General features: G+C 43.2%; 1 protein-coding gene across 1 annotated transcript in view; it reads right to left on the bottom strand.

Moving 5' to 3' along the window:
- Positions 1-16,059, bottom strand: part of SPARC (secreted protein, acidic, cysteine-rich) — a 37,286-nt gene extending 21,227 nt beyond the window's left edge. Inside the window, exons 1-2 of the mRNA XM_070095500.1 lie at positions 15,921-16,059; positions 438-505 (exon numbers count right to left, since the gene is read on the bottom strand). Of these exons, the coding sequence (XP_069951601.1) occupies positions 438-503 (66 nt within the window). The 5' untranslated portion in view covers positions 504-505; positions 15,921-16,059. The remainder of the gene's footprint in view (positions 1-437; positions 506-15,920) is intronic.
- Between the last annotated feature and the right edge of the window lie 4,396 nt (positions 16,060-20,455).

Raw genomic sequence — 20,455 nt, 5'->3', positions numbered from 1 at the left:
GTTCCAGGGAATACAGGTTTAGGAACCTCAAGCGCTCCCAATAATTGAGGCGTTTTATCTCCGTTATGCACGCCGTGAAAGTTCTCTGTACATTTTCTAGGTCAGCAATTTCACCTGCCTTGAAAGGTGCTGTTAGTGTGCAGCAATATTCCAGCCTAGATAGAACAAGTGACCTGAAGAGTGTCATCATGGGCTTGGTCTAAAAATTTCATTACATATATAATACATCTGCCTTGCAGGTTAGTTCCCTTTTGCCCACAGAAGGTAGTTCCAGTGTAGTACCCACTCAATGAATTAAGGATTTCAGTAGACTTTTCTGGTCCTAATGTAAAAACTATCTTGTGCACTGGAAACCATTGGGAAAGTATTTCTTTGACAAAGGCTAAAATAACAGATCATATTGAGGCCACAGGGGAACTATGGAAATTAATAAGTACCTTAGTGGTAGCAGCAGCAATGGTAAGTGTCGCCACCAGAAGCAGAAGAGGTAACCACGCCTTCATATCTGTAAGAAAATGTAGAATTAGGCTATGTCACAGACCTTAAACAGGGATTAAGTTAACAGCCAAATCATTTCCTTGTACAATAGATTTGTTATATGAAAAATAAAAATACAGTATTTTTTCATAAAGGCAGATTACTGCAAAGTAAGAAACAATTAACTTAAAAGAGTTAAAAGAGTTTTTTCAAGCCAATACCACTGTGTGTCCATTTACCCTACGGCATTATATAAATCTGTATTGGTTTCTGTATGATCCAAGAGAGATATTCCCATAAGCCCAGCTCCCAGTACTCACCCCACACAAAGAGTCTTAAGTACCTGTATCCCAAAACCCTCAAGAGCCAGAAGAGTTACAGCCCAACTTGCTCAGGTTATAGAGCTGTAAATGAATATCCCAAGAGGCCCAAGAGTTTTATCGTAACATTTTTAAGATGCCTAGTACTTGTAGCTGCAAGAGGCCCAAGAGCTGTAAATGAAGAACCTTAAGAGGAACAGGAACTGTAGACCAGAGCGGGCATGATGACAAGGAATTCCTCAAGGATCAATGCTTGAATCCTTGTTGTTACTGATCCATATATTGTACATAATGACCTGTCAATAGAAATTGAATCCTATGTAGTATTATGATGTTGCTCCAACCCTACCCATTCACCTGAAAAGGAACGGGTAATACAAGAGCTTATTATTACTTCATTATGACGGAATAAGCTAGCTTGACAGAAGCATCTGGGCCCTGGCCATGGGTATTCCAACAAATCCCATAGCATTATATAAGACCCTCCCAGTAACCTTGCATAAGTGGTACTTTACCAGTATCATGCATTCCCCATATTTTTGTTATTAATGAAATAAAAGTATGTCCTCATATTTTTGTTTTTCATTTTATCCAGTACAATTTCCTTGTTACATAGCGCTGATTAAGTTTAGTATGAATGGTACAAAGTGCCTTCCCCTCAAGGGAGGTTCCTTCATGCTGGTGAGGGGCTCTTCATCTTGGGAATTGGATCTGTGCTCCAGTTCCTTGAATTGAGCCTGAATACCTTCCATCCCCCTCCCCCACATGTGCTGTATAATCCTACGGGTTTAGCGCTCCCCATGATTATAATAATAATAACAAAGTGCCTTGTCAGGAACTGTTTTAACCATATCACTGTTGCAAATGATGTGAAATGAGTACGAGGCTCCCATAAAAAAAAACTTAAATAGGCTGCAAGAGTGGTCAGGAAAGTAGCTACTTAGAGAGTAATGAGAACAGCAGAAGAAATGAAAAGAATAGATGCACAGAATATAGCCTGGGAGGCGTTACACTAAAGATGTTCAGACTTCACACAAGGCCCATCACAAGAAACACAATCACTACACAACTTGAGCAGTGCACCCAAAGGTTGCCAGTAGATGTTTCCAGGGGTCACCGCCCCCGTGACCCGACCCCAGACCAGGCCTTCTGCTTCCTGGCCTGATCCAGAAGTGCTAAACCCTATGGAGTCATACAGCATCTGGGGGAAATGGGAGGCATTCAGGTTTGATTCAAGAGGGAGGTCAGGCAAAATTCCTTGGATCAAGCGCCCCTCTCCCTTACTGACATCAAAGAACCTCTCTTGAGATACTAATTATTATAATCATGAGGAGCGCTAAACCCGTAGGATTATACAGCGCATGTGGGGATGGAAGGTATTCAGGTTCAATTCAGGGAACCGGAGCACAGATCCAATTCCTTAGATCGAGAGCCCTTCACCAGCGTCCACCCTTGAGGGGTGGGATGCCAAACCCATTAAGTCATATAGCAGGTGCTATATAGCCCTTGTGGCTTAGCGCTTCTTTTTTATTATAACAACATATAGCAGGTGGGTAACGAGAAGCAAGCAGGTTTGATCTAAGCAAGAGAGCAGTTCTAGTTCCTCATATCAGAAGTCCTTCACCAGTGTCAAAGCATCCACACAAAAGGCAGCAGCATATGCATAAAAAATAGCTAACATAAGAAATGCTTTCAGGAGCTTATAGATAAGACTGCAAAGTGGATAGGAACTGGGTGTTTGAGATGAGTGAACCAGCTGGAATAGATGGCAGCTAAAGATGCAAATGAGTCATAGGGATGTTAGAATGACCTTTTTAAATCTCGGGATGGCAAGTGGAATGTCCTAGGACCTAGAAGAACAAGCAGTAGTCAGAAATAAATATGGCTTCGTCACGGAGGACGTAATTCAGTATAATTAGTCGATAGAAGTTGAAAAATGGGACCAAGAGTCGTGCTTCAACCCCAGTAAATACAATTAGAGAAATAAACAGGAGGCAAGGCATGTTAAGGTTAAAAGGCACCGCTGAGAAGGCGGGAGTGCCAACGTGGCACTTATTGCGTTACTCCCCAACACACAAACATACACACACATACACAGGAGCCAGGAGCTATGACTCGACCCCTACAACCACACACACTATCTCATTTACGATAACAATATTTATAATATAAATAAACTCAATTCTCAGGATATCTCTCCAAGAGAGAACCCGCAGTAATGGATTTAAATTAGATAAGTTTAGATTTAGAAAGCACATAGGAAAGTATTGGTTTGGAAATAGGGTAGTTGATGAGTGGAACAGTCTACCTAGTTGGGTTATTGAGGCAAGGACTTTGGGTAGTTTCAAATTTAGGTTGGATAAGTACATGAGTGGGAGGGGTTGGATTTGAGTGGGACTTGCACATCGGAGCTTGTTTCTTGGGTGGCATTGAAAATTGGGATGGGCAAATGTTTTGTTAGTGGGATGAATTGTAAAGGACCTGCCTAGTATGGGCCAACAGGCCTTCTGCAGTGTTCCTCCTTTCTTATGTTCTTATGTTCTTATGACTTAATTAATACATAGCATTAGAAATCTTCCTTATGAAGAAAGATTGAAGACTCTTAAGTTACATTCACTTGTTAGACGAAGAATGAGGGGAGACCTGATCGAAGTGTATAAGTGGAAGATAGGTATTAATAAAGGGGATATTAACAAGGTCTTGAGGATATCTCTCCAAGAGAGAACCCGCAGTAATGGATTTAAATTAGATAAGTTTAGATTTAGAAAGGACATAGGAAAGTATTGGTTTGGAAATAAGGTAGTAGATGAGTGGAACAGTCTACCTAGTTGGGTTATTGAGGCTAGGACTTTGGGTAGTTTCAAATTTAGGTTGGATAAATACATGAGTGGGATGGGTTGGATTTGAGTGGGACTTTCACATCAGAGCTTATTTCTTGGGTAGCATTGAAAATTGGGTAGGTCAAATGTTTGTTAGTGGGATGAATTGTAAAGGACCTGCCTAGTATGGGCCAACAGGCCTGCTGCAGTGTTCCTCCTTTCTTATGTTCTTATGTTCTTATGTAAATGCATAAACTCCCAAAGTTCAGTGGCAATCTGGAACTTAATTTCTCATGCAAAGAAATATTTTTAACGTTCAGAAATTTCAGAAATATTAACTGAGATAACAGTACTGACTAGTGACAACACGATAACACTAAACTGATACTTATTTTACTGTAGTAATTTATTTGCGTAATTAACAACGTCAGTTTCTTAACATTTCATGTAAATTAACAAACAATGTCTTCTTTAAGTTAGGTTAGGGTGGGTTTATTAGTGTTATATTGTGATAGGCTGGGGTAGGCTAAATTAAGTTGGGTTAGGTTACCTGGAGTATACCTGGAGAGGGTTTCGGGGACCAAACTTGAAAATATATCATAAATAAGCAAATAAGACCAAGGTTGCAAGGTGTGGCAGTGGTATACCAGAGCAGCACCAGGAATTATTATTATTATAATCAAAAAGAAGCGCTAAGCCACAAGGACTATACAGCGCTGCAAGCAGCACCAGGAGACGTTTAAATGTGTGATGAATGGTTTGAAAAACCGACAAGTTGAAGATTGAGACACTTATGCATATGCTGCATAAGTGTCTCAATCTTCAACTTGTCGGTTTTTCAAACCATTCATCACAACTGTCAGACACTGCAGCATCATGGGATCTTTTTACAAAGAATTCTTCAACACTTGTTCAACCTTTGGACGAAGACCTACTTCAACTAGTGGATGGTACCACTATGACCCCGCCTCCGCCTGCTTCACCTCTCCTCACTTCAGTATATAAGCCACGTCTACGGCCCTATGCTGTACATTCTACAAGATTGATGGACTGAACACATCGACTCCAGGCTGAGGGACTGATTACCTCATACTCCTCTCCTTGCGCCTTCCTCTTTGTATTGGACTGATGAAGCCACTGTGTGGCGAAACGTTTCCTGAATAAAGATTCCCATATGCTGCATAAGTGTCTCAATCTTCAACGTTTAAATGTGCACGAGTATCATTCATGGTGCGACAATGCAATATATAAGGTTAATTAACCTTATTTGCGAGGTTGACCAGTACAACCATTACCACCAGGATTATCACCATCACATACCTGTGACCGATATCAAGAGTCCTACCCTCAGAAACCGGCCAAAGGCCATCCTTCCTTGTTGACTGCCTGCGTAATTAACCAAGCTGTTAGTGGCACTACCATCATCCCAGTGTCTGTGTTGCTGTGCAGACGTGCTGACTCAGGGAGTGAGGCATCAGCCTTTGCCGGTGTTTAGGCCTGAAGTTCCACATGACCTAAAGATTTCTTTGATGAATTCAGTCTTTCTACTCCCGGAGCCCGGCCATATGACAGGCTCGTCTTATGTTTGCCTGGTCAATCAGGCTGTTGCTGTTGGTGGCCCGGTGATCCACATATTCATCACAGCCTGGTTATTCCGGCACCTGGTGAAGATACTTGTCCAGTTTCCTCTTAAAGACTACTACACTTGCTCCAGCAGTTTCTGATATCTTCTGATAAGATGTTAAAGCCTGGGGCCAAGGATGTTGATACATTGTTCCCTTATCGTACCCACTGCACCCCTGCTCTTCACCGGGATTATTTTGCACTTCCTTATCTCTCTCACTCCAGTATGATGTAGATCCTAAAGCATCAGTAATAAATTTCTTCGTTTTCCTTCCGCTTTCCCCTGGATATTTGTCCTCATCAATCCTCTGATCTACATTAGTCGAGGCGTCATTCACCAATTCCAAGGTTTTAATAAAAAGCCTGTTATTTTTGACTCAGATGGCCGTTAGTAGGTTTCTGGCTTTGCCGGGGTTGAGGCAGGTGAGTCCGCCTGACCTAATTGACAGCTTCTTCCCGTTTATCACTCCGGAGGAAACTCTGTTACATTTATAATTCCCGCTTATATTTGGGCAACATATTTTTCCCCGAACGCCCGGGAGCCAGGGCTCAATAAGGCGTAAACTTTGGTGATTTTTAACAACACCCAACAAGAACAGCAACCATCAACCCCCACCACCCTAAAAGCAACCACCCCCCCATCACCACCACAACCACCCCATCACTACAACCACCCCATCACAACCACCCCTATCACCACCACAACCCCCCATCACTACCACAACCACAACCACCCCCATCACCACCACAACCACCCCATCACCACAACCACCCCTATCACCACCACAACCACCCCCATCACAACCACCCCTATCACCACCACAACCACCCCTATCATCACTACACCCACCCCTATCACCACCACAACCACCCCATCACCACAACCACCCCTATCACCACCACAACCCCCCATCACTACCACAACCACCTCATCACAACCACCTCATCACAACCACAACCACCCCCATCACCATCCCATAACCTCCCCTATCACCACCACAACCACCCCCATCACCACCACAACCCCCCCATCACTACCACAACCACCCCCATCACCACCACAACTACCGCCCACCATCGCCCACGGACACTCAGCAGCAGCAGATATGAGATTCACAGCTGCGTTGCTCTGAACGCTGGTAATCTGATGCCAGAAGAAATGTTCCATTGCAACACAAGAGTGAAAAACAAGATGGACTCACAAAAGGATGTGACATTCTCAGTGTGGGAAGATAGCACACGGGAACCTGACCAAACCCCTGAACGAGTGTGTGAAAGCCAGTTGTAGCGCTGTACGACCCTTGTAGGTTTAGCGCTTAGTTTTGATTAAAATAATAATGAATAATGAGGTAATCAGTCCCTCAGCCAAAGCTGAGGGACTGATATACTGTCTTTCAATTGTGTCCTTGAATTTATATTGATAAAGCCACTGGATGGCAAAACGTCTACAACAGATACCCAGATGTTGCACATGTATCCAGTTCTTTATCATTGATACGTATTGACTTATAATGTAAACAGCTGTTGTGAGGTTTTTCCAAACCTACCCATCCACTGGTGAGGGGAAGAAGACGGGGTTATACAAGAGGTTCTTGTTTGTTATGTGGGACGAGTTAGCTAAACTCATGATATTTACACCAAGAGGAATACGTCTCTGTGTACATATGCTGACAGTTTAGTCCCTGTCTTAGGAATTAAAGCATTCTTGTATGGTGGTAAACAGGTTACATGCAACCATAATGACCCTCAAGTAGCCAATAGACTAACTGCAATAAACCACTTAACCAACCAGCTGGATAGATAGAAGGGGCCGAGCACTGGCCTTGGCTGGACCAACAAATAGTTTTATAACCCCAAAGCATTGTATGTATTATTCCCCTCCCAGTAGCTTTTTACAAGTGGCACATTACCAGTCATTGAGTATTCCCACATTTCATTTTTAGTGTAAAAATTACATTCGCTTTTATACTTGGGTATCATTTTCCTCAGTATATTTATTCCTGATAGCTGTATGACCCTAGCGATTAGTTATGATTGTAATAATAATTTCCCTGGTATATAAAGTATGAGTGGTGTAAAGTGCTCTGTCTGACGGTGAGAAGGGCTCTCGCATCGCTCTCCCCTCACACACTGAGTGTCCCTGGTTCAATCCCCGGCCGGGTGGAAACAATGGGTGTTTCCTTACACCTGCTGTCTCCATTCACCTAGCAGTAAGTAGGTACCTGGGTGTTAGTCACCTCACACAATTGCTGTCTCTGTTCACCTAGCAGTATTTGGGTACCTGGGCATTAGTCACCTTACACCTGCTGAACCTGTTCACCTTGCAGTAAGTACATAGGTGTTAGTTGACTGGCGTGGGTCACATCCTGGGGGCCAAGAATGAAGGGCCACAATGGAAATAAGACAGTCCCTCGATGACGCACTGGACTTTCTTGGGTTATCCTGCTGGGTGGATAACCCTCTGTGGTTAAAAATCTTATCCTAATGATTTAGGAATATCTTACTTAAAATTAAACACCAAAATAATGCCAACTAATGTGACTACATTTTAGCATATTTTGGCACCTTTGTTTTATATTTTGTGCGACTACTCAGATTAAACGCTGCTGCTATCCATTTTCTGTTCCATGTTTTGTGGCTGCCACTACGGAAATAAAATAATAAGACATTGTAAATTATTTCTAAACTACCGTAAGTTCTCAAGTAAATAAGTGGGAAGAATTGAGTATCGTACCCCGACCCAGACTTATGCAACACTGCCTCATATACACGTAGCTGACCCAGACTTGTACAACACTGCCTCATATACACGTAGCTGACCCAGACTTGTACAACACTGCCTCATATACACGTGGCTGACCCAGACTTGTACAACACTGCCTCATATACACGTAGCTGACCCAGACTTGTACAACACTGCCTCATATATACACGTAGCTGACCCAGACTTGTACAACACTGCCTCATATACACGTAGCTGACCCAGACTTGTACAACACTGCCTCATATACACGTAGCTGACCCAGACTTGTACAACACTGCCTCATATACACGTGGCTGACCCAGAATTGTACAACACTGCCTCATATACACGTGGCTGACCCAGACTTGTACAACACTGCCTCATATACACGTGGCTGACCCAGACTTGTACAACACTGCCTCATATACATGTAGGTAAGAAAACTGTGTCCGTAAAATTCTTGCACGATTTTTTTTTGTTAGGTAAAAGGACATTTGGGCAACTATTGCGACAATTTTATTGTCGCAACGTTTCGCTCTCCAGGAGCTGTCAAGACGCAACTTGACAAAGCTCATGGAGAGCGAAACCTTACCACGATAAAAATGTCTCAACAGTTGTACATGGGTCTTTTACCTAATATATTGTCAGTAATTCTTCCAACGTTAATACGATTTTTTTTACCCTTTCTTTTTGCTTTTATGATATTCATGTGTGCTGGCCTAATTGTAATCACCTAACTGCGGTTGCAGCAGTCGAGTCTCAGCTCCTGGCCCCGGCTCTCCGCTGGTTCCTACTGGATTCACTATTCCCTGACTGCGCGAGCTGTCATGCCTATTCTTAATGGAATGAGTCACTGACTTTTCTGGATTATCCCAGGTTCTCTACATATATTCTGCTATGTATGATAATCTGTGTAACTGTATTTGTATATACTTGAATAAAATTTCTTATTCTACCTTTTCCATTTCGCTGTTTAGATCATTCCACTGCCTGACCACTCGAAGGCTAAAGAAGTGTTTCCTAACATCCCTGTGACTGTGTTTTTAGCTTCCAGTTGTGCAGTCGTGTACACGAGACCCGCCTCTTCAGGGAGGTTTGCATTCTTTGTCTCCTGAGTGTGTACGTGTGTGACGGGTCGCCATCTGGAGAAGACCAGGGCCGCGACAGCACCGGCGAACCTACAAGAGTCTGTACTCTGTTTCCGGACGTCGGTGCTCTTCCCCGATTTTCGTAACTTTGCATTTGCTGGAGTTAGATTCTGATAACCATTTATCAGACCAATACTGCAGCTTGTCCAAATCCATTTGTAGTCTTTCCTGAACCACTCCTGCTTGTACTCTCATTAGTTCTGACACGAGTTCATCTGTTATGTCATTTACTTACAAATGAAAGAGTACTGGTCCAAGAACATCTCCATACAAAGCAGGTGAAGCTGCAGATCTAGAGAGTGTACAGAGATCCTTTACTGCACGTATAAGTTCTGTCAAGCACCTTAACTACTGGGAACGCTTGGAAGCACTTGACTTGTACTCGTTGGAACGCAGGAGGGAGAGATATATCATAATCTACACTTGGAAAATCTTGGAAGGAATGGTCCCAAATCTGCACACAGAAATCACTCCCTACGAAAGTAAAAGACTGGGCAGGCGATGCAAAATGCCCCCAATAAAAAGTAGGGGCGCCATTGGTACATTAAGAGAAAACACCATAAGTGTCCGGGGCCCAAGACTGTTCAACAGCCTCCATCAAGCATTAGGGGAATTGCCAATAAACCCCTGGCTGCCTTCAAGAGAGAGCTGGACAGATACCTAAAGTCAGTGCCGGATCAGCCGGGCTGTGGCTCGTACGTTGGACTGCGTGCGGCCAGCAGTAACAGCCTGGTTGATCAGGCCCTGATCCACCGGGAGGCCTGGTCATGGACCGGGCCGCGGGGGCGTTGATCCCCGGAATAACCTCCAGGTAACCTCCAGGTATCCAGATAAGTACTGACCCTCGTGGAACCCCATTCGTCACACTCGCCCATTCCGACACCTCTCGGACAGTAACAATAACTGTGTGTGTGTGTGTGTGTGTGTGTGTGTGTGTGTGTGTGTGTGTGTGTGTGTGTGTGTGTGTGTATGTGTGTGTGTGTGTATTCATCTACATGAGGTTACAGGGCTCGAGTCACAGCTCCTGGCCCCTGGTGTGTGTGTGTGCTCACCTGTACTAACGATGTTTCTCTCACGCTTTATCATATCTGTAACGACAAAGCACAGTGTGTGGATGAGTTTCACCCACAAAGGGATTTGCCAAGTCAGATTTGATAAAGCATCTGCGTGAGCGAAACGTTGTCATTAATAAATGTACACACACACACACACACACACACACACACACACACACACACACACACACACACACACACACACACACACACACAGATGAATCACAGGGATGTTAGGAAGTATTTCTTCAGCCACAGAGTAGTCAGTAAGTGGAATAGTTTGGGAAGCGATGTAGTGGAGGCAGGATCCATACATAGCTTTAAGCAGAGGTATGATAAAGCTCACGGCTCAGGGAGAGTGACCTAGTAGCGATCAGTGAAGAGGCGGGGCCAGGAGCTCGGACTCGACCCCCGCAACCTCAACTAGGTGAGTACACACACACACACACACACACACACACACACACACACACACACACACACACACACACACACACACACACACACACACACACACATCAATATTTACATATCATTCAGTTTCCACTTTCGTTTGTTTTGACAGAAGATATTATTACTACAAGATACATATAAATGTAGTGTACTCTGCTGCAGAGTAGCGTACTCTGCTGCAGAGTAGCGTACTCTGCTGCAGTCCAGGGAGTACTTACAGTGAGAGCTATGTGTGGACATAACCCAGTGCAACCTTATTCATGATCCACACTTCCCCCGCACCCCTCCCTCCACCTCCCACATGATGTTGTAGGTGGAGGAAGGGGTGTGTGGGAGGGAATAAACCGCGCAGGATGTTAGTCGAGTGAGTTGGAAGTCTGCACGCCCACACCCGCCCACACCCCTGCCCATCACCAGGACCACACACTTGTTCTCTTGCTCACCCTTACTGCCTCTCTCTCTCTCTCTCTCTCTCTCTCTCTCTCTCTATCTCTCTCTCTCTCTCTCAGAAAATTTCAGAATCTGCCTTTCAAGGGGCACCTTGATGTTGGTCAAGAAGTTGTGTATCCCTTACGGATTTAGCGCTTATTCATAAAAAATAAATCATCTTTGATATTAAGCTTGAAAACAAGTATGAGCTTTAAGAGGAGTTTCCGGAGGCAAACTCAGTACACAGTTTCAAGAGTAGGTATGCGGACCAAGAGACCAGGGGCCAGTAATGGCGTCCAACTGGACGAGCTGAGACTCGACCCCTACAGGCACAACTCTGAAGACTATGGAACAAACCTCTTCTCCAGGCTGAGGGACTGATTACATCATCACATCTCTACTGCTTCTGCAAACTTCTCTGTACTCGACTAAGGAAGCCTACTGCGCAGGCGAAACGTTGTACTTATCACCACAATTCTGAAGGTTGACCTTATTAAAAGGGGTTGTGGTTCAGTGTAATATTTGGTTTACACTGGCTTGAAGATTTGTCCTCGATGCAGGTCACTCTCGCAGATTCTTGTACCATCAGGGAATTTTCATACACTATACGAGAACAAAAAGGCACAATAACGTGACTGGAACAATACACGAATAATCCGCACATTGATAAATTAGATATATGTACAACACTTGGGTATATGTATTGTGGAAACGTTTCGCCACACAGTGGCTTCATCAGTCCAATACAAAGACTTTATTCGGATTATTAACCCGAGAGGGTTAGTAACACAGACTAACCCAAGATAGTCATGACGTGTATTCGTAATTATTGTTTTCAAGGCAGTCTGGTCCCAAATCTGCACACAGAAATCACTCCCTATGAAACCAAAAGACTCTCCAGACGGTGCAACATTCTCTCAGTGACACAAAGAAAACACAGCGAGTGTCCGGAGCTCAAGACTGTTCAACAGCCTCCCATGACACGTAAGGAGATTACCGGTAGACCCCTGGCTGTCTTCAAGGAACTGGACAGATACCTGAAGTCAGTGCCCGATCAGCCGGGCTGTAGTTTGTACGTTAGTTTGCATGAGGCCAGCAATAACAGCCTGGTTGATCAGACCTTGATCCACCGGGAGGCCTGGTCGAAGACTTGGCCGCGGGGGCATTGACCCCCAGAACACCCTCCAGGTAGACATAACATTCGTGTCGGTAGACTGGCAAGTGTTTCTCGTAAAAATAGTTCCTTACTCTGATAGTAACTTTGCGGGAATAAAAGTTAGTAATTTCTTTTGCTGTATCACATCACACAGGATGAGTCACTTACATAAAGTAATGCAATGCGTCAGTGTGAGCCGCGAGGCGTTTTGAAGGTGGGGACCACATCATCACACATTCCACTACGGGTACTGTAGAGGGAGTGGAAAGGGAGGATGGATAGGGAGGATGGAGATGGGAATGGAGGAGGTAGTGGATAAAGACTAGGAGAAAACAGAGGCAAGGCAACACACACTCTCATACAAAGACTGACTTGTGCGTGTGTTAGTTTGTACTCACCATTGTGATTTCAGGGGTCGATTCATAGTTCCTGGCCCGATGTATGTGTTTGTGTTTGTGTGTGTGTGTGTGTGTGTGTGTGTGTGTGTGTGTGTGTGTGTGTGCGCCATATCTGATCTCCAAGCCAAAATACTTTTTATCTGTTGATGGTCTGAGAATCATCGCCCCTGCATCCCAGTCTCAGATCAGACCTAAATTGTAAAGCGAATACTTCAGAACTTAAAAACTATTTGAAAAACACGGAAGTGTAAACTGAATGAAATCGCAGATCTAGAGTGTACAGAGATCCTTTACTGCACGTATAAGTTCTGTCAAGCACCTGAACTACTGGGAACACTTGGAAGCACTTGACTTGTACTCGTTGGAACGCAGGAGGGAGAGATATGTCACAATCTACACTTGGAAAATCCTGGAAGGAATGGTCCCAAATCTGCACACAGAAATCACTCCCTGCGAAAGTAAAAGACTGGGCAGGCGATGCAAAATGCCCCCAATTAAAAGTAGGGGCGCCATTGGTATACTAAGGGAAAACACCATAAGTGTCCGGGGCCCAAGACTGTTCAACAGCCTCCCATCAAGCATTAGGGGAGTTGCCAATAAACCCCTGGCTGCCTTCAAGAGAGCTGGACAGATACCTAAAGTCAGTGCCGGATCAGCCGGGCTGTGGCTCGTACGTTGGACTGCATGCGACCAGCAGTAACAGCCTTGGTGATCAGGCCCTGATCCATCGGGAGGCCTGGTCATGGACCGGGCCGCGGGGGCGTTGATCCCCGGAATAACCTCCAGGTAACCATCTTGCACGTTCATGAGACAGGATGGTGAGAACAACAACCCTGCCAGAATGCAAACTATTTAACAAGCTTCAGGAGGGTAGGGGGAAGGACAGCTGTTTCAGCTGTAGGGAAGGAATAGGTAGATGCAGCAGGGTGTCACTAGTAAGGTATCAGCAGGTTGTGAACAGTGTCAGTAGGGTGTCATAGTAAGATGCCAGCAGGAAGGTGTTAGTAAGACGGTGTTAGTAGTAAAGTGTCAGCAGGAGGGTGTCAGTAGTAGTGTCAGCAGGAGGGTGTCAGTAGTAAATTGTCAGAAGGAGGGTGTCAGCAGGGTAAACAAACTAACATTGTGTGAGGTTACACAACATTAGGGGCGCCACTTGGTGTTGCCAGTTCGCTTTATTCCTCAATTCATCAAATTCCTCTCTTGTAATTTTAAGCAACTTCTCTCCCATACTTCGTGAGTGACAACACTACGTACAAATACGAGTCATCCTTTCTGGATGGACTTAACTAGCCTATATACCAATATTTAATTAAAAATAATCATTGGATATGTAGGAAACATTTGTAATTTAAGCTCCAAGCTCTACATTATGAATTATAAAGCAATGAACGTACAGTAAACATTGTTTAATTCATCCAGGAGCGATGCGTAGACGTCCAGTGCAGTGTCGTAGTTGCTGGTGTGAGGAATGCCTCTTTGTATACACATTATGTTTATGTAATGTTGCAAACACTTGTCTGCGCCATTAATTTTTTTTAGACTCGCTGACTCGAAGTTTTTTTTTATTTTCGTGGAAGACGATTGAAAGACAGTGAAGTCATGTCCTCATTAAGAAGTTGGGAGGTCACTGGCCTTTTTTAGACCATATGTTAAGCAACCTTATGTTCTAACACAATTTCCACTCCAGGGGCATGGCCTGATAATTCAGAACTTACAGTAAATGGTTAGTAGATACGAAATTGTGGTTGAACTTGAGTAAAATGGAAGCCAAACTATTTGGTTCAAGAAGTAAACTGAAAATTGTAATTTCACTGTTCTATGTAACTGGGAACCCAACTCAACAGTAACTTCAGTAAAATATCTAGGAGTATCCTATGATCCATGCTAGTGAACGAAGTATTAAATAAGAAAGTGCAATATTGAAGATCCTCATGTAAGATCCTACGCCTAGCTTATACACTAGCATGTAGGCTACAGAAGAAAACAGATTAGAGAAGAAAACAGGCTACAGAAAAAAAAGACAAACAACTTTAGCCTGTTTACATGAAAACAGGCTAAAGTTGTTTGTCTTGGACTTGTGTCCAGGACAAACAACTTTATTTCTTCGTGTAGTATACAAAATGTAGTTTACATGTATAAAATAGTTAAGCACAACGAAAGTCACTAGTATGCATGTGCATACAGGCCAGAGCTCCTCTAAGTTTATTTCGGCAGAGGTACACCTAAGTACAATTATCATACACAGCGTAAATTACTTAGGATAGCCTCCAAAAAAGTCAAGTGACTTATTTCCATTGGGGTCCTGTCTTGAATAAACCAGTGGATGCTTAACCAGATAATGTTTCATCATTTGACGAAGGCCCGCGTCAGGGGACGCTTGTGCTGACTAGGCCCGTGTGAGGATGTCACGGACGGCTGGCTACTAGGAGAGTCCTGTCTCCTGGTGAAGAGAACACCGCTACAGGGCTGAGGCCCCGTGTTGGGGATGACCCCACTGAAAGTGTCACTACCATTGTACACCCAAATGATACCACCGATGTATTGTAGTCATCACCATCATCTTTATCTGCCTTCCCTTCTTCCATCACTGTCCCTGCTCCTCCATCACTGTCCCTGCTCCCTCCACACTGTCCCTGCTTCCTCCATCACTGTCCCTGCTCCTCCATCACTATCCCTGCTCCCTCCATCACTGTCCCTGCTTCCTCCATCACTGTCCCTGCTTCCTCCATCACTGTCCCTGCTCCCTCCATCACCGTCCTTGCTTCCTCTATCATTATCCTAGCTCTCTCCCTCCGCCACTCTTCCCTCCCTCTCCACCCACCCTAACTTCTCACCAACACAAAACAAAGCCTGGTCTGTGTCCACTCCCATGAGACACTCCACCACCGAGACACATTATCCCATGTCTCACCAGAATACTGACAACACATTACAGGAGTCTCAACACATAATACGCCTTCCTACATGCTCATTATAATGACAAACTCACCAGGTAGGCATCACCGATGAGATTTAAATTCACTAGGTAAGGGATCAACCCATAAGGGGTCTTACAGCGCCTGGGAAAATGGGACGTAATCAGGTTTGATCCAAAGTATTAGAGGATAGCTCCAAGTCCTTGAATCACGAGCCTCTCACCAGTATAAATACTTCCCCTTGGAAGTGTGGGCGAGGTTGTGTAAACACCCAGATAGTTTATATGAATCAAACACAGCTGTCATGGCCTCCCAGCGCAGTTACTGCGGATATTTGATGAAGTTTATAGCTGAAGTGTTAAAGAGTGCTAACACAGTACTCACTGGTGTTAAGATGGTGGCGAGGGTGAGAAAGAAGTGCGGGCACCACCTACGTCTTCCAATAGCAAGATGATGACTGAGGACTCGGGCACCTCTGCCCCTCCCTAACTCCCAGCCAGAACCAGCAATGCCAGGAACCTCCTCCTAGCCAAATTTTCCATTATTTATCCGCCTCCTGGTATACCTACAGCCACTGCTAGGAAAAATACCTTACTTGCACTTGATGAAGCTGGACAATGACTAGACTAGAAGCGCACTATTAGTCGCCAAGCAAAATAAATAATGTAGGCTCCGACATGTGTGAATGCAGCTGGGTGGGCAAGACAGTGGTACAGTCTTCACATAGGAATAATTTTAACAGCCAAGGATTGGGGTCAGGAGGGGAGGGGAAGGCAAAGGAACTTTCTCTCTTATAGACCCTTCAAGGGGAGTGGAGTGCCTTGATTTTTTGATCCAAGGAATTGGGGCTGGCTGAATAGACTGGGCTGCCAGGGTAGAAAAATCTGGAAATCGTCATGGGTATTCTACTCTTCCTCAGATCGAACCTATTACCTCTAATTTCCCAATTATTATACAACCCTTGCTGGTTTAGCGCTTCAATATGAATTCAGTTGTAATAATGTCTAAAATCAAACCAAATCTTCAATTACAAAAATAATTTTAAACCTATGTACGGGACAGTTCTGTGAAAAAAAATGGAGAAATGTCTCATATATCAGGAATACAATAACCTGGGACTAAGAGTTCATACGATACACTGCAGAACTTTCGTACTGTCAAAATTAAATACTCCTCATTGTTAGATAGACTGATAACCTTATTACCCTATATTCATGGTGTAGGGAGTAGTCAAAAGATTACAGAGGGGTACATAATAGGTGCAGACACTGGACCCCAAACACTAGACTGCTAAACAAGTTATCATTGATACTGAACTATTTACATGTTTATATCTGGTTATATTAATGAAAAACTCTAATTTCTATAACATTTTATGTTATAAAAAAGCATTATCACCAAAAATGGTTCTGTCGTACACAGTCTCTTATTAATCTTCCTACGTTATTTAGAGAGTAACATATGTAATATGTACTGTATAAGCGAGTAACATGTAATATGTACTGTATAAGCGAGTAACATATGTAATATGTACTGTATAAGCGAGTAACATATGTAATATGTACTGTATAAGCGGCTATATTATAATAGTTCTTTGGTCTTTTATGTATGATGAGCATCTGTATGCATGATACATAATACATAATTAAGATGGTGTCAGGAGGACTATGTAACCAGATATAAATATCACGGCTCTGAGGCTCCACTGTTTGGATTAGTTGTAGCCTGACTTTGTTGTCAATGTAGACGCTGAGAACACTAAGAGTGCAGGGACTGAGTGTACTGAGAGTGTAGACGCTGAGAACACTAAGAGTGCAGGGACTGAGTGTACTGAGAGTGTAGACGCTGAGAACACTAAGAGTGCAGGGACTGAGTGTACTGAGAGTGTAGACGCTGAGAACACTAAGAGTGCAGGGACTGAGTGTACTGAGAGTGTAGACGCTGAGAACACTAAGAGTGCAGGGGCTGAGTGTACTGAGAGTGTAGACGCTGAGAACACTAAGAGTGCAGGGACTGAGTGTACTGAGAGTGTAGACGCTGAGAACGTGGAGCGTGGAGAGGATGACTGTAGAGTGCAGACCCTGAAAGCACTAAGAGTTCAGAGTTAAATACAATCACAAAATCTGAGAACACTAAGAGTGCAAGGGCTGAGTGCGCCGAGAGTGTAGACGCTCAGAACACAGAGTGCAGAGAATGAGAGTTGTGAAAGGGTGCATATAAAGAATAGGGACAAATGATAAATTGACGAATTATGTATCCTTCATACATCAGCTCGCTCCCTCCTTCACCGTCATCCCTCTGTCCCCCAATCCATCCCTACATCTCCCTCTTTTCATCACACTCGTCCCTCTCTCCCCCTCTCCCATCACTATACTCCCTCCACCATCCTTATCTCCAGCGGATGCCTCCCTACCTCCATCATCACCATTTTCCTTCACACCGTCACACTCATGGTACCATTAATTTCACTATGCCGCACCTCCTGCCTGTTCTGTTGCCTGACGCGGTATTTGGAGAGCTTGACAAAGTACAAAATGAAGAAATGAGAATCACTCTTGTGATAATTTCCTTACGTGCGTAAGGAAATTATTATTCAACGTATCGGTAATCGTGTCAGTGATACTTATGCAGTCAATGTCTTGAAATTCTCGTTCCAACGTATAACTAATTACCCTAACTTGCCCTCTAAGCCTGGTCATGGACCGGGCAGCGGGGGCATTGTCCCCCGGAATACCCTTCAGGTATACCTTCCAGGTAAGCATTTTTTTCATAGCAGTTAATCAGGGTTTTCATTTTATGGGAATTAGATACACAGATGGTCAATGACCTGATCCATGAACAGTCTCTCCTCCAACTTAAGTAACGTGCGTGGAGATATCAACGCTCCCAAAATATTGTTTCACACAGCCAGACATAAACCGCCCGTTTTCTTTATTTTATTCTTATATTTCGTTGTTATCGGTTAATTATGTTAAATTTAGCTTACGCTACGCTAGCGTAACCGAACCTAGCCGACAATAACACATTAATTTTTCGTAGTATGTAAGATGGGACAGAAATCACACAAGATGTTTTTGTCAAATTCCATCACACAGGTGACTTGCAGAATCGTGGTTTTGTGGCATGTCGAATACTGAATGAATGTTCCAAAGACCCCAGTGGAAATAAGTCACTTTGACTTTTTTTGGGGTTATCTTAGGTAATCTACACACATGCTGCTATGTATGATAATTTATGTAACTGTATTTATGTGTACCTGCACCTGAATAAACTTACTTTCGGAGAGCTCTCTAACCGTAGCGCCAAGAACTCCCACCAATGCATTCGTCGCTGATTTTTTTTATATTTTATTTAAAAGAACAGTATACATACGATTCACTTACAATTATAAAAATTATATCACCTTATAAAAATACGGTATATAAAAGGAAAACACAAACAATAACTAACTTAAGGAGAGTACTGATACACATACTCTGTAGAAACTTAACAATACATAACATGAAATAACGCCAAGAAAAAAAACGAAAAAAAACCAAAATGAACAATTCTCTACTAAGGTAAAACTTGATGTCCATTACCATTACTTGATCATCCAAGATACAAAAGCAAAGGTAACATAGTATATTTAATTCCATAACATCCTTCAAACTAAACTTTCCCCTTCCCCAGCCAACCCCTCTTCTTATCTTAGTAATACAATATAATAAAAAAGACTGCGAAGAGTGCACAATAAAATTTTGCGTTAGCCCTAAAAACACATATACAATACTACCCAAAAAAAGTATTAAAACTTACATCACTAATGACATACCAAAATTCTTAAAACATAATACAAAGCTAAAGGCTACAATGTCCTCGTGGTTTACTGTACCGCCACATAAATTACACAGCGTCGTATGATACAACAATTACAAAAACCAGGACCACATCACACAAAGGAACATTAATAACCATACAAGGACAACCAGCTATTCTGTTAAATAAAAAAAGAACGTACAATAATACAATTAATTAGTAAGAACATTATATATATATATGTATCTCGTAACCTTGTAACAGTTTGGTTTCTGATAACGAGATTCACCGAAACAAAATTATCGTGGTTATAAAAGATTTCCCTATCACATGTAAACATAACCAAAGTGGATCCAATTGGATCTAAATATAACTTCTCTGTCTTTAAGCATTAAATAAAGATATCTCGTGAAACCCTAAACAGGACATGTTACACTCTCCATATAAAAAAAACCAACAAACAGCATATGACACTGGTAAAAACATAATCCCACACAGGAGCTAAACTCCTGAAACCGTACATAACACCCATAGTAAGTAAGTAAGTAAGTAAGTAAATTTATTCAGGTATACACAATACAGTTACATAGAATTATCATACATAGCAGCATATGTGTAGAGAACCTAGGATAACCCAAAAAAGTCAGACAGAGTGACTTATTTCCATTGGGGTCCAGGCAGAGACTTACTACCTCAAGTACTAAGAGCCATCATGGCCCCTGACACTTCAGAAAGCCCCCTCTGTCAGCCCCTGACCCTATATTAATCCCAAACCTCACACTCCAATCTAAACCCAAGCCTATACCTGAAGTCCAAAGTCAAAACCCCAGCCTCTTATAAGCCAAAGTCTTCCGTCCTCCCCCCACTATACCCCCTCATGCACAACAACTGCACAACATGGAGGGTGTTTGGGGGGTCAACGCCCCCGCAGCCCATTTCTTGACCAGACGTACAGTGAGGTCTCAAAATAAAGTAATATAATGTGTCATCGTGATCTGGGAGACTTCGGTAGCGAGACGAGGATACCGTTAAGCATTTTACTATTGATACGGAAGCTATTGCAGCTCTAAAGATGTCGTTGCAACAAAGTTGGATTGTCGTTTACATTAACACAATGACGC

Source organism: Cherax quadricarinatus, chromosome 50, assembly GCF_038502225.1.
Source record: "Cherax quadricarinatus isolate ZL_2023a chromosome 50, ASM3850222v1, whole genome shotgun sequence".
Taxonomy (NCBI): domain Eukaryota; kingdom Metazoa; phylum Arthropoda; class Malacostraca; order Decapoda; family Parastacidae; genus Cherax; species Cherax quadricarinatus.
The sequence above is the reverse complement of the archived record's forward strand: the minus strand, read 5'-3'. Positions and strand labels throughout refer to the sequence as shown.